At 42.0% G+C, this 14,494-nt stretch overlaps 1 protein-coding gene across 2 annotated transcripts; it reads right to left on the reverse strand.

The window, feature by feature from the left end:
* Positions 1–1,897: 1,897 nt before the first annotated feature.
* On the reverse strand, positions 1,898–14,008 carry bbc3 (BCL2 binding component 3). Of its 2 annotated transcripts, none has more exons than XM_087177821.1 (4): positions 13,686–14,008; positions 11,715–12,093; positions 7,347–7,552; positions 1,898–4,824 (listed from the first exon to the last, which is right to left on the reverse strand). In XM_087177821.1, the coding sequence occupies exons 2-4, from the start codon at positions 12,079–12,081 to the stop codon at positions 4,732–4,734; spliced, it is 666 nt and encodes a 221-aa protein (XP_087033947.1). In that variant the 5' UTR covers positions 12,082–12,093; positions 13,686–14,008; the 3' UTR covers positions 1,898–4,731. The 2 variants fall into 2 exon arrangements, with proteins under 2 accessions (XP_087033947.1, XP_023276511.1); XM_023420743.2 differs by having other exon boundaries at positions 1,898–4,827; positions 13,686–14,007.
* Between the last annotated feature and the right edge of the window lie 486 nt (positions 14,009–14,494).

The following is a 14,494-nucleotide window of genomic DNA, read 5'->3' on the forward strand; positions in this document are numbered from 1 at the left end:
AAACAAAACAATAAGTGAAAAATCTATCATTGAGTCTGGGAGGAGTCTGAGTTTCTGTTTATTCATGACAGTGTTAGCTCACAAGTGCTAAACTCTGGAACTGTGGACATCAGGGGATATTTTATTTTATTTCATTTTTTGTGGTAAAAAGCAGAAATCTTGATGCATCTTGTACTTCTACTCTGCTGCATTTCACAGGGAAATACTGTACATTTACCTCCATTTATTTGACAGCTTTAGTTACTAGTTACTTTGCTTATTATGAGTTTAGATAGAAATGATTAGTTAATTTTATGAGGTATGATGGACTGATACAGATTAAGCAACCCAGCAGTATATAGTTAGAATTAGCAACACTATGGACATTATCCATCAGTAATAACAATACAGTTAAATAATTTGTTATAACAAATTATAATAATATGGTATAACATATTCAGTACAGTGCACTCATACTCACTTATGAACACTTAGTTTTGATACGTTACAATTTGCTGATAACCTTTAATAATATTTCCACTACAGGACTGTTAGCTGTAATGAAGTAAAGCCACTTCTCTTCTTTGAGTCAAGGATCTGAATGTTTCTCCCACTACTGGTTATCAGACAGTGATGTCGACTCAGTGGTAGATAAGACAGATTAAAGGAAATGAGGGGAGACAGAGAGATGGGCAATGTAATGTATGTAATGGATGTGTTCATGTTCAGCACCTTCTCCCCTCAGCCACCAGGGACCCCCTGACATCCAGGTTTATTTCACACGAATCGTCAGTTCCTGGGTATCAGGGATGTTTTCCCAGTAAAGACACTGAGCAAAGTAAACGCTGTTATGAACAATACTGACAGGCGACGCAGGTTTGTGTTATAGTGGCCAGCAATGGCAGCAAAACTGATTTTTTTTTTCATATGAATATAACACAAATCATCACTCAGGAGTCAGTCAGATGGTGTAGTGTACACAACCGGAGAATAAATGATATAAAAATAACTGTGACAGGGAAACTCAGGACTCTGGTCCCCTGACACAGCCCTGCTGTATTACACACATGGGAATGACATTATGTGTGTCAAATTTGTTCTTAATGTGGTTTGACCCTCACGCCCTGATGTGAAGAGCATGAATCAATGATATACTAACACTGTGTCCACGATGCAATACCAGGGTTATTCAAGGCCTCTTTAAAAGCATCAAAACATGTACTGGTGTCTGTATTTTGATGCTCGTCTTGAACCAGATTTGTCATGTTGACCATCGTTGTAAACACTCGCGGCGCATCTGTGTGCGAGTGTGTGTGAGCAGTGAGGGTCCTGACCTTCTGTCTGCTAATCCCTGGTGCTCTCCAGATGTGACCGAGACCACAGCGCTGTCTGTCTGTCCACTGCCACACATGGCCAGGGGGGCTGCTGCCCTGCCCCCAGAGCCGCCAACATCTGTAAACAGCTGCTAAACCACATTTCAATAACCTGCCGCTGTCCCCGTCTGTCCCACCAGAGCAGCATCGTTCCAAAATGAGATCCGAACATGGGATGAGATTTTCATAAGCTTAGAACTGGGTTGGCACAGAGGCAGAGTGACTCATTCATTGTTACCTTTCAAATTCTTTGTTTAAGCAACAGTTCACCCCTAATGTAAAATGAACGGTGGGATTAGATGGCAAAACACCTGAAGCTTCTCTTTTAAAAACATTAAAAAAATAAATGTGGTATTTAAATTATTAAGTTATACTGAAGGTTCTGTATAGATTATATAAAACAGGATTATATGGTAACAGACAAAAAGAGAAATAAATTCTAAAAACAAAAATTTTATATTAGTTCTTGCAATATGTAAAGTATTTAGTTTTACATTCTACATGTACTGCATCTAAACTTAGACATGAAAGACTGAACAAGTGAATATAGTTCTCCTTATTTTTATTGTATAAAAAAGAAAAAAGTACAAAATTCATGTAAAAGTTTACAATAGAAAAAAGTTGAAAAACAGCAAATACACACTGCATGTGACTGACACCGAGCGTCCCTGGCGGGAGGGAGGCGGGCCCCTGAACCAGGAAGTGCGCTCTGACGAGAAAAAGCAACCGCGGGAGAAGAGCAACTGCAAAGTGCTGACAGCGCCGGGCTGACCATCACCTGCAGGGTGAGTGATTTCAGTACTGACAGGTGGACATGTGGAGTATCGAATGGGTTATTTTATCAGACATTACTATGTGATGACAGCGAATATGGCTAAAAACACAGCTAGCAAACTGATCTACAAATATGAATACACAAGCAGTAAACAAGTGTCTACTGTGCTAGCATTGCCACTTAGCCACATGTTAGCTGAACATCTGCAGGCTGTGGTATCATCATGACTTTATACATGAAGGCTTTCCAAATGGCCCTGTGCTAAAAACATTAAAAAAAACAAAACATTGCAGCTGAGGCCAAGTGAGAGTGGTATGATGAATACAGCAAAACATAACCTGACAAAACACGTTCGCCGAAGCCCAAAAGCCAAAGTTTTTGAGGTGTTTTAAGTGTAAAAGGTCAAATACTCCATTAAGTGGGCACTTCAATCCAAAGTACGTTACAGTACCTACATGCATATTTTTTAGCATGTGTAGCACCAGTCGCACTACCACTGTCCACATTAGAAATACCGGGTTTAATCTTGAGTGAAATGGGTTTTAAGTTCAGTCAGTTTAAGCTGTTAAACAAAAACTTTCAGTATTGCTAACAGTGTGTGAGGCCTGATTCCTTCTTTGTGCTTTAAAGAGTACACAGGGAGAGATTTGGTTATTTTCTATCTCATCTGATAAACGTTTAAAGCCAATACATCACTTTCAGTTTCTGGAAAGGGTCTTGTCAGTGTGTAATGCTGATTATACACAAACACTTCACATCATAAACATAGTACCGTTGAAATGATTGGGTTAGGGTTTTTTTTTTTTTTTATTTCTATTCTGATAACATTTGAAATGAAAGTGATGTATTGATTTGTGTATTAACAGCTTTAACTCCAATCTTATTCGACCTGTTTTAACAGTTACAACTTAAGTACAGCTTAATTCATAGTTCTGATCAGGAATGTAAGAAAAAAATAAATAATACATTACATAAAAAATGAAAAACAAACAAACAAAAAAAGCTACAGATAAGCTACTTTCCAAAATAAATTAATATGAGCAGTTAACATTTTTTTTCCCAAACTACAATGAAAATAATCACAACCAAAGGGGTTATTTTACAAACATCATCAAATAAATTTCAACAATCCAAAGATCCAAGTCATATATTTTTTTTTTTTTTAACTCATGGAATACCGTCTCAAATCCACTGGATTTAAATTCAGACTTGCTCTACTGTTGCCAACGGCCGCTCAGGAATTACAAAAAAACATCTTCCAAAAAACACAGTGAACTCTCGCTTTGATAAGTACTTTTTAAAGTTCATCACTTAGATTCATCTTTTAGAAGAATATTTACATACGATCATGTAGCTATAAACACTGTCAACAACACAGGCGAGTGGAACCCTGCCAGCTCCCAACACTGGCAGTATGAGTGGTGTGGAGGTATGTACAGTGGCAATTCCCTACGTGTGTGTGTGCGTGCGTGCGTGCATGCATGCGTGTGTGTGTGTGTGTTTCTGTCCTGAAATGACCTTAAGCCATGCTGAAGTTACAACATTTGAATGTAATGCAAATGACACTTGAATTTAGTTACTGAAAACAAAGCACTTAAAGAGAGAATGTGTGTATTTCTGTGTGTGTGTGTGTGTGTGTGTGTGTGTGTGTGTGATTGTCCTGGTGATTAGGCCCGCAGCAGAGAGCTGAGCAGAAAGGCACATCATACGATGAAATGAAGCAGTTTCAGATTGGGAGAGAGAGGTTCACTCTGTGCTTGGCTCTCTGGTGGAATCACACCTGACTTTTCCCTGCGATGCAACTACAGCGTCCAGTTTCACAGTTTATAAGAACAAGGGCATAGGATGCAAAATAAAGACACCACAGTGATATGCACACGAGTGACGAGGGTCAAAACATTGTCTGTAATAATTTGAGTTTCCACAGCAGAGGAAGTTATTATCATTACTGGAAGGTTTTACATAATCAAAGGGAAGAATTGGAGAGATATCATCTGTTGGGACAAAGAGGACACATCCTCCAGCAAAATAGTGGCTGATATTAAAGAAGTAAAAACTTCCAAAAGATGATCAAGACCTTCTCTTCAAAACCAGGTCATTTACAAACAGAGTCCTTCAAGCCAATTCTGAAAGATCTGTATTTACCACACTACATAAAAACTCTGATATCTCAGTATACACTGTTTGACCCAGGTCAGCCATGCACACATACACACACTGACTCACACACACGCCTGCTACATAAACAGCTGAGCCCCGGGACGTTGACAGAGACAGTGAAAGCAAATTGTTTTTACGAAATATACAGGTAGAAAATTGACGGTCAGTCCGTCAGCTGCAGTCTGAACCAGCAGACTGACTGACTGACGAACAGACTGTCATTCAGACAGACTGGCAGAGTCCAGTTTCTGCAGGTAGCATCCTGATCACAGGTAGACAGCAACACCTCCAGCTCCTTCTCCCAGATTCTTTGTTCAAGACGATGCGTTAGTCCTCCAGTCGGGATTGTTCTCTTCACCAGCCACAGTCTGACAGCCAGTGTGACCAAGTCCTGAATGTAAAAAAGTTGCCATGGTAACCGGTGGTTGCAGGCGAGAAAGCTGCCTACGTGAGCCTGTAGAGAGTGCTGAGAGTCTGGGTGACGAAGTTGAAGAGTCCTCGGCAGGCGTCTCTCCAGTCCTGCCAGTGGGGGGCAGCCTGCTGTGAGAGAGAATAACAATGATGTCAATGTTTGATTATTCAACATCTGACCTTTTTAGACATGACAAGATGCTAAAAATGTGCATTTATTGATAAAATGACCAAGAAAGAGCTCATACAACATAATAGACTAAATCACACTACTTCAACTTCATGCAAGTCACTGCTGTCCCCTGTTGTCCAGGTTGAAATGTGGAGCAGCAGCTAAGAAAGACAAAGGTTCCAAAGGTACTGGAGTGGACTTGAATATCCACAAAGATCCTGGAACCAGTAAATATTGAAATGAGTCATGTGACTTTTTCTCAAAGTGTGTCGGATGATAGTTTATGAAGCGGCGTGGTTTCAGATTTGAGGCGTCTGAGCTGCTGCTGCATTTCTGAACACGTCAGCTGTGCCAAATGTTTAAGAAATATCATTTGAAAACTGCATAATAACAGCCTGGGTGGAAAGAAAAAGATCCCTTGAAGCGGATTATTCAATATCTCACAAAGGCAGAGAAGTCAGCATTGAAGAAAGCAACATGATGTCATGTTAAGGGAGAGAAATGAACAGAGGGATGAAGTGGAGAGAAAGAGAGACTGTGTGTCTGCATGGGCAACACTCAGCACAGCTCAAACAAGAGGATAAACAAGTGTGTGTCTGTGTTAGGGATGCTACTCTGAACTGCCTGAACCTCACGTGCCTGCGGTTAACCCTCCCTCCCTCCTTCCCTATTTCCTTTCTGTACAGTCTCCATCCCTCCTTCTCTCATTCCTTTTGTTTCAAACTGTTCATTTACAAAAAAGTGTCTGACTGTGCTCTTGGCCCGGCTGGGTTGTAAACAACACACACACGCACAATTTCCCCAATTTCCCCAATTTCCCCTTGAGAATAAAGTATTTGTCATGCACACACACACACACACACACACACACACACACACACACACACACACACACACACACACACACACACACAGAGCAGACAGACAGGACACAGCTCAGTGAGGGCAGTAACCGCAGAAACCTGCTACACATGTTTGCAAAGGGGTTGTTACACCCTCATAAAGTACGTATGTGTGTGTGTGTGCGTGTGTGCGCGTGCACGCGCGTGTGCGTGCAGTCCATGACAGAGTGAGAGCCAAGGGTAGGTGACGTCATCTTTGTTTATGTGCATAAGGCGGGATGGCGAGGGAGAGAGAGCAGTGGGGATGTGTGTGTGTGCATGTGTCCATGTTTGCGTGTGTGTATGTGTGCGGTGGGGGAGGAGGTGGAGGAGGGGGGGGGTTGCTGCCAACTCCTCACGCGATCTAGAGCACAGAGGGAGGGAGGGGAGAGATAAAGAACTGACAATAAAAAGAAGAAAGACAGCAGAGGAAAAACATGCTGTTATTTTATCAGGGTGTTTTAAAACCAAAAGGATTCTCACGAAAGTAAAGTGAGATTTTTTAATGTACAAAAATGACTTGACTGCCAATGACAGGCAGAGAGAGAAAGGAGAGGAGGGAGACAGAGAAACTGTTTAGTATGACTGTGATATGGAGAGAGAAAGAGAAGAAAGTGAAACGATAAAATGAGAGAGGAAGGAAAGAGTCAGAGGGAACAGATGAGAGAGACTAACAGGCTCACAGCACACAGATGACATTGATTCACTCACACATGCAAGTATTGATCTGTCTAAACTACTGCACGCACGCACGTAATTAAGCATGTATGCAAACTCACATGTTCACCCATGCAAGAACATGCTGGACTGATAAGACAGTTGTGTCTGTGTCTGTGTCTGTGTGTGTGTGAGAGAGAGACAGAGAATCAATGTGCCTGTGCTGTGTTCAAGGACACTGTAAACATTGTACACACCCACAATAACCACTAAAAACCACTACACAACAACATGTGCGGCCACTGCATTGAGACTGAATGTTCAGGTGTTGTATTGGCGTCTCTTCCTTCAGCAGTTTTTAGTTTTTTATCAGCTTGTTGATGGTTTGTGTGACAGTCAACATCTCAGTCACAACTTTTTAAGCCTGGTTTATGCGTCTGCGCAGGATCGACGCAGAGCCTGCGGTGGGGTTTCTATGCCACTGTGTGTGGATTTCAAAAAACGGTAACTGAACCTGAACGCATCATGTTGGAGTTGGAGCTACATTACACAACAGTTACTTTTAGTGAAATTACTGCAATGCAGAAAAGAGAGAAGACGTCAGAGGAGATGAGGAAGAAGGAGGAAGAGTTTTCTGTGCTTGTCTGGCCACTGAGAGACATGGACGACTCATGCTACCAACAGTTGTTGAAGTCTGCATTGCCACGATGTGTTGTTACATTTCATCACCAAAAGCTCTCAAAAAAATCATAATCATAAATCATTTTTTGTTGGTTCTTTCTTCTCTATTTCAGGTCGGTGTAAGTGTCCATATTAACTTATCTAAATTAACATTTTGTGGTAACAGTCATGTCTCCCCTCTCCAGAAAGACTTAAACATTTCCAGTTAGCTATCTTAATGGTACTAACGGAACATTTAACCCCACCCCTCCTCTTACCGCTCTGTGGAGGACTCTGGCATTATATTCATCTCCAATGGCCCTCAGCTGACTGGCCACTCTCCTGACCCCCATCTCCTGCACTGCCTCTCTCCTGGGGGCTCTGTGGTGTAGTGAAGCCCAAGATGGGTGCTCGTTCTGGGGCAGCAGGTCAGGCAGAGGCCCCTGTTGGCTGGAGGCCTCCTGGTGCTCCTCTCTGTCTGAGTCTGCGGCAGAAAAGGCAAAATATATTCAGAAAACCAGATACTAACAAATAAATACATACAATGCATTTCTCCTTCTTCCTCGTTTTATTTCTACCGTTGTTCTTCCTCATGCTCTGACTCTGTCTCTCTCTTGAGTAGAAATGTGCAAGTATGAAAAGACAGAAGTGCTTTATTGGATACACAGAGCCTCTGGTTATGCTTAATTGATTCTCAACAAGCAGCGTACATTAATGGCCTCCTTACAAACTAATGTAGACATTTCAAGTCAGGGGGATCTGTGCACATATAATAACACGCACAGACCACGCTGCCAAGCAACAAAGACTTATTTAGTGAGCAAACACACCAGCATACACCCAAAAACACACAATACCATACACAGACTTCCCACAAACCCTCAGTCGCACTGACTTTCAGGTTGTTACTGCTCATCACCTTCAACATCAACACAACTTTGCAAGGAAATGCTCTGTAGAGGGAGATAGCCATAAAGGTTTAAATATCGTGTATGCACATGCATGTTTATTGTCTCTGATGCAGAAAAGAACAGGAACAGGATTTTTTTTCTTTTAATATGCAAAACATGTTCATCAAGTCTTTCAGTCTTGACCTTTGACCTTAAAAAATAGTAACTGTGGTTGCCAGTGGGGTAGCTTAGTTCTCTGACCTCACAGACACACACACACACACACACACACACACACACACACACACACACACACACACACACACACACACATCTCTTAAGGAGGCTGATGGGTGATGGTGACTTATTTTCCTCTTCATGGAACTTGGGAGAGTAATCTCTTAATCTGCTTAATAAGTCTGGTATGGAGAGGTACTGTATGTGTGTTTGTGTTTGTTGTTTGTGCGGGTGTTTTTTAAACAGACTGATACCTATACCTTCTGTCGGGTCACTTTAGTGTGACAAACAGGGCTAAACCTACTAGAGACATTATGATTTGATGAGATCTGATGTGACTGCGTTTTATGTTATAGAAAACTATTATCTATTTATGTTTACTTACTTGTTCATTTAGTTATTTTTCTTGCTTATTCTATCTCTCTTCAATTTTATGCCATGGAATAGTGTAAGCATGTTAATCCCATGAATGATTTAACGACCACAAAAAACCCGGAGTATTGACATTTCACCTCTTTTTTCTCTTCCTTCTTCTGTTTCTGCATTTGATCTTTTTTAATGTGACACAAAACAAATTAAAAAGTGCTTCCCATTTGTTTTTGTTCCATTCACTTGAGACAGGAAGAGATTGTTTAAATCCTAAAGGATATCACAGTAAGTGTAGGTTTGATACCAGCTCTCTGTGAGATGAGTAGATACCCTATTCTAACCCTGTTCTTCGACACACCTTTGGATCCCCAGCTTGTTTTGTTACTTTGTCCAATCACAGCTTTTCTGTGAGGCGACCCCTGTTTCCTGCATGGAGATGATTGCCTACGGCAACCACAACTCTAGTTGCCACAGAAACGGGCACCCCTGGCAACCACAGCATTTGCTTTGCTAGGAGGATTACAACTGATCCTTTAAAGATGCAGGTGACTAGACAGAGAGAGAGAGACAGGAAGAGAGAGAGACAGAAAAGAGAGAGCGGCAGCAAAAAAAAAACACAAACGGGAAAACCCTGGCTTGTTGCCAAGGTAACTCTAAGGCAGTACTCCTGGAGACGTCTCAGTGTGATTGGCCGAAAGAGCGGGGGGCCGAGCTGTGATAGGGTGGACCGGAGGAAAAGGGGTGGGGCAGGGGATGAACCTGCCTGTGACAGACTGACAAGGTGACAGAGAGACCCCCTGACCAGTTGAATATGGGAGCCAGGAGAGACTGGAGGGTGGTTTGGTTGTTGGGTGGGGGCCGGCATTAAAAAAAACAGACTAAATTAGATAAAAGAATAAATTAGAATAAATAAATTAGATAGAGGCAGAAGGCTCAATGATGAGCTGGATAACTCCCTGACATTTTAACAACACAACTAACAAACTGACTGATAAAACATCTGACAAATGAACCAACATGTTGAAATTGAAACCAGCTAACTGCCTAACTAACAAACTAACTGACTGTTGAACAACCCGACATGATGCAGGTTTACATGTTATCTTCACTAAGAGATAACACTGATTATTTACATTGACTTATTCAGTGATGACTGAATGATGGGCTGACTAATTAATAAAGCAACTGATTAATTAGTCATTCTGGTTTGTGTCTGGTTTATTGACTAACTCGCTGATTGAGCAGGAGATTAACAGAATAATTAACAAACTGACTCCATGGTTAACTGACTGTGTGATTAGTAGACTGACTCATAAGCCTGATTAACTAAATCACTTTTCTGACTCTTCAACTAACAAACTTAACGGCCTGACTAAATAAATGGCTTACAAATGAGCTCCCTGAGAAATCTGCAGTCTGACTGAGTGGCCTCAGTGACCGCTGGTGACAGACTAAGGATGACTGACTGACCGACTGACTGGGTCCTCATGGTGGAGAGGTCGTGTGGCTCTGGTCCTATCTGTTGGCGGCACCTGGATGTTGCTGGATGTCCTCTCAGATCATATTCTTCATTAATGTTTCAAATCTATTGTGCTGTCATCCTGATTGTCCATGCTGTAAATCTATGTTGTTCTATTCTGTACACACAGCATCTATTGCATGTCTGTCCGTCCTGGTACAGGGATCCCTCCTCTGTTGCTCGTCCTTGGTTTAAGCTTGATTACAGATTGTTTAGCCCCTTGAGGAAAATTTGTGATACCGGGCTAAATAAATTATATTTGACTTGACTTTTTGCTGCCTGGCTGAGCCGCTCAGAGCAGGAAGAAATGCTGCACAGTGTTTCTTTCTTGCAGCCAGAGCACACAGGACAAGTCTGAACATGCCTGAGATGAACAGCTGACCTACAGCTGAGAGGGGAGGAGGAGGAGTTGGAGGAGGAGGAGGTGGAGAGGGAGGGTTTATCTGTTTACATTATTACAAATCTGTCACAACACAGTGGCTCAATGCCAGATGTAAACCCCCCTTTCCTGTAACCTGCTGGGCCACTGATGCCTCCTGAATTTCCCTTTCTACAGCTTCAAAAAAAAAAAAAGGTTTAGATTTATTCTACTTGATCCATCACAAGAGAATAAAATGTGTCTCCCTCTTAACTCAAAGCTCTCCTGTTTGACTAAACACAAGAGCTTAGGCAAGTCATAAATCAGCAACTCAAAGACATTTTATGGTGCTACACAGAGTGACAGCAGTAGGACAAACTTCTATTCCCAAATACTACTATTACCCAAATAGGTAGCAGCTAAGTTAATTTTTTTGATTAAAGTTTAATTTTTGACATTGCACAACCAGGAGATTTCCCTTTCTATTAAGTCAAATCAAAGAAGCGTTTTTGTCCATCACTGCCAGTGTAACCTCCCTCTGCTCGCCTCATTAAGTCAAGACAGACACACATCATGCATTGTCTGGTGAACAAAACCGTGTTGATTAGTTTTAATGTCTGACTTCTGTGTAGCTTCATGACACAGCGGCCTGCTGGTACAAGGCCAATCTACAAAAGACGAGTCACATGTTTATCCCTGTAACAGCTGTAACACATCCCCTCACACTGTACTCCCCCTCCACCTGTCCCCCATCAACACTGCCCAAACAGTCTCCTATCATAGAAACACAGCCCTGGGTGCAGTGCACACATAACCAACACTCTGCTCCTGACCTTGGTGTTGACTGGGTGGAGGTCTGAAAGGCAAACTGTGCTGTGTGGCTGAGTTTTCATTCATTTACAACAGAAACCTGCATCTACTGCTGCTGTAATCTGTCAGTGCAGCGTGTTCCTGCAGCAGTGAACCTGGCGGCACTGGCCATAAATCAATGCTGGCTCTATTGCTGCTCGTTCTGGCAGGCTAAATGATTACTAATGTGCTCTGACACAGATCGCACTGGTCTTGGTGTTACATTGTTCCCTGTCCCTGTCTGTGAAAACAAGGGGAGAACTAACCAATAAGGTTTTAATGACACTATGCTACAACTCACTTGTAGCTGGTATTAATGTGAGATTTTTATCCTCCTCTACTCTCAGTCCCACCTGTAGGGGATAAAATCATTACCCAGTCAGCACTGTTTTATGCTAATTATAAGAAAATTCCACTATCTTACCTGACTCCTCTCCTGAGAAGGCACTTGGTGTTGCTGCGCCTCCACCCCTCTCTTCCCTCCAGCGGCAGAGTGGCGAAGGAGGGGGCGTTGGTGATGGCAATAACGCAGGTGACTGCTGGTGAGTTTGGGTCTCGTCAGGCAGCGGATATGGCAGATAGAGAGGCTGCAGAGGGTGCACATTATGGTGGTGGTTAGGGTGGAGGTGTATGGCACCAGAGCCAGTGGTCATGGTGGTAGTGGTGAGCAGGCCGGGCCAGGTGTGGAAGGGGCGAGGCAGCTCCATGCGGCAGGTATTCTGGGGAGGAAGAGGGCCGTTTCCTCCTCCCCCAGTTTCCCTGACGCTCTCGATGGTCTCTGCACGGGCCATCTCAGTAGTCGCCTAAATCACACATGAAAAAGTACATTTATAATAACACACCCATAGACAGCAGGTACTGCTGCATCAGAGCACACATTATACACATGTATAGAACTGAAATGATTAGTCGATTTGTCAATTGACAGAAAATTTACTGGCAACTATTTTTAATCAATTAATTGTTTCAGTCATTTACAAGAAAAAATAGAGAAAAAAATACTTGCACATGATTTGCTGTTTTTCTGTTTGAGGTCAAACAAAACAAGAAATTTGAAGACCTCACCTTCAGCTCAGCAAAATTCATTGACCATTCTTTGATGTTTCACAGACTAAACGAATTATTGAAAAAAAAAAATTGTATCGTACATGAATTTGAATTCAAATGAACACAAAAAATACTACAAAAACTAAATAATAATCATAATCATAACTATTATTGTAGTTATAATAACACAACTACTAAAAATGAAAAACATCAGAGAACAAATTGTACGTTTTCTGGACAAAAAGTCCAAACACTTGACAGGGAGAAAATTTGTGAAAAGACCAAGCATTTCCCTGTACATTTACTGTACATTTACTGTACATTTACTGTACATTTACTGTACATTTCCCTGTACATTTACTGTACATTTACTGTACATTTTACTGTACATTTACTGTACATTTACTGTACATTTCCCTGTACAGTTCATTTTACTGTACACAATACAGGTCCAATTTTAGCTCCACTGTTTTTTCCTCTTCCCTCCGCTCTACAAAAAGTTTGACCTACCAACCTATATCCTCCTGCTGACCGGTAGGGGGCAGCGGCTGGTCCGCATCATCATGACCACGAGACTTATGTTTGTAAACAAATCCGTGCCACCCGAACACGAGGGACCGTGCACGCACACATACGCGGACACACACGCACTGGAGTGCAGGGGACCGTGCGCAGCGGCGAGTCACGCGAGCATTACAGGGTAGGAAGGAAAGTACCGACGTTCAGCCGTTCAATTAGCAGAAAACGGTGTGGACAACCCCGTGATTAAAATTGTAGCTAATGTAGTTTTTAAAAACTTAAGGAGTTTTACCCCCCCACCCCCCACCCCAAGAGCCAGGACAAAAAAACTGAAATTTAAACAATTAAAACGTTATTTTTTTCAAACCCCGCGGTGTTAACCACGAGGGTTGACCGTCCTCCGGTCCGCGGACACACACTACCGCGAAACATCTCCGTTTGTTGTGTTACCAAGATTTTCAGTATGTCCGTTGTGCATCAACAGGATGCTGTTTCGTTATTTTTTTTTTTTTTTTTCAACTAGGCAGCATGTTAACTTTTGTGTATCTGACATGTCGGGACTTGACACACACATGAAACAAACAACGCGAAAGGGTCGAAGGAAGATCAGCTCACTTACCATTAAGAAGTGGTCCATTTAATGTTACGTGTAATACTGTAAATCTGAACGTTAGTCAATGTTAAAGTAAGCAAATCGTTTAAAAGAAGCAGCAATAACTACTAATTCATCCAAAGTTTAAACCGCAGCTTTTCCTGACAGCTGGACAGATGATGCAACTCCGCGCTGTCAGATTCACCAGCAGCTAATGCAGCAGTAAAATTCACTTACTGGGTCTATGTGACGATCCGTGGTGAGGCTGTGTGCAGGTCAGAAAGCGGCGGTGACAGGTGGACATCAGAGAGAGTAAAATGTGCAAGAAACAGGCAGGTGAAGCGACAGGTGAAAGAGCATGGGATGTTCAAGTCCAGGCGGGGGGAAATGTGTCACTCCATTTCAAGTTTCCCAGTTCGGATTGTCTCGATGAATGTTGTCTGTTGTTTCTGTCTCAGATTAACCCATCAAAACCAAAATATCGGCGCCCAGCCGACTACATGGAGCGAATAGCGGAGCAGGTTCGTGCCTGTGCTGCACGTACTTTCAGGTCTGAGCTCAGCGTCAGTTTCCTCCGCTTTTAGAGGATCTTTGTGAAGACGGAGGATTGGAGTCAACATCCGGTGGGAGTTTTCAAAATAAAACACACGCGAAAAATATTCCTCAGAAAAATGTCTTCGTTTGGTATTATTAAAATTTTTACGTTGTACAGATGTGCTGAGGTTTTAAACATCTGCAAAAAAGACATCATTGTGGTAAAAATGATGTGTTTAAATCTATTTAAAAAACAAAAAATATGTACTCCATAAAAAGTTCAAACTCAAACATACACATTTGGTCCTATTATACATGCATATTAAGTTACTTATCAACTCACCACATACCAGATTATTATTTATTTACCGTGCACCAGTGTACAGTGTGTTTCATTACCAGTTTAATTCTCCATTTTATATTTTGATTCTGCACTCCTGCAATGATGCCCTTTTCTCTGACGCCACTAAAGACTTTTATTTTTTACGGTTGAATCACGGTGTTGTGAAAGT

This window comes from Seriola lalandi, unplaced genomic scaffold (assembly GCF_002814215.2).
Source record: "Seriola lalandi dorsalis isolate HSWRI2012SDOR001 ecotype SW California unplaced genomic scaffold, Sedor1 jcf7180002054657, whole genome shotgun sequence".
Taxonomy (NCBI): Eukaryota; Metazoa; Chordata; class Actinopteri; order Carangiformes; family Carangidae; genus Seriola; species Seriola lalandi.

What these genes read in the sequence shown, in the direction of transcription:
- bbc3 (XM_023420743.2), bottom strand. Translation starts at nt 12,081, where the DNA reads ATGGCCCGTGCAGAGACCATCGAGAGCGTCAGGGAAACTGGGGGAGGA. An exon ending in CTTCTCAGGAGAGGAGTCAG is followed by an intron (nt 7,553 to 11,714) that starts GTAAGATAGTGG and finishes TTTCTGCCGCAG; the next exon opens with ACTCAGACAGAGAGGAGCAC. An exon ending in CCAGAGTCCTCCACAGAGCG is followed by an intron (nt 4,828 to 7,346) that starts GTAAGAGGAGGG and finishes TCTCTCTCACAG; the next exon opens with CAGGCTGCCCCCCACTGGCA.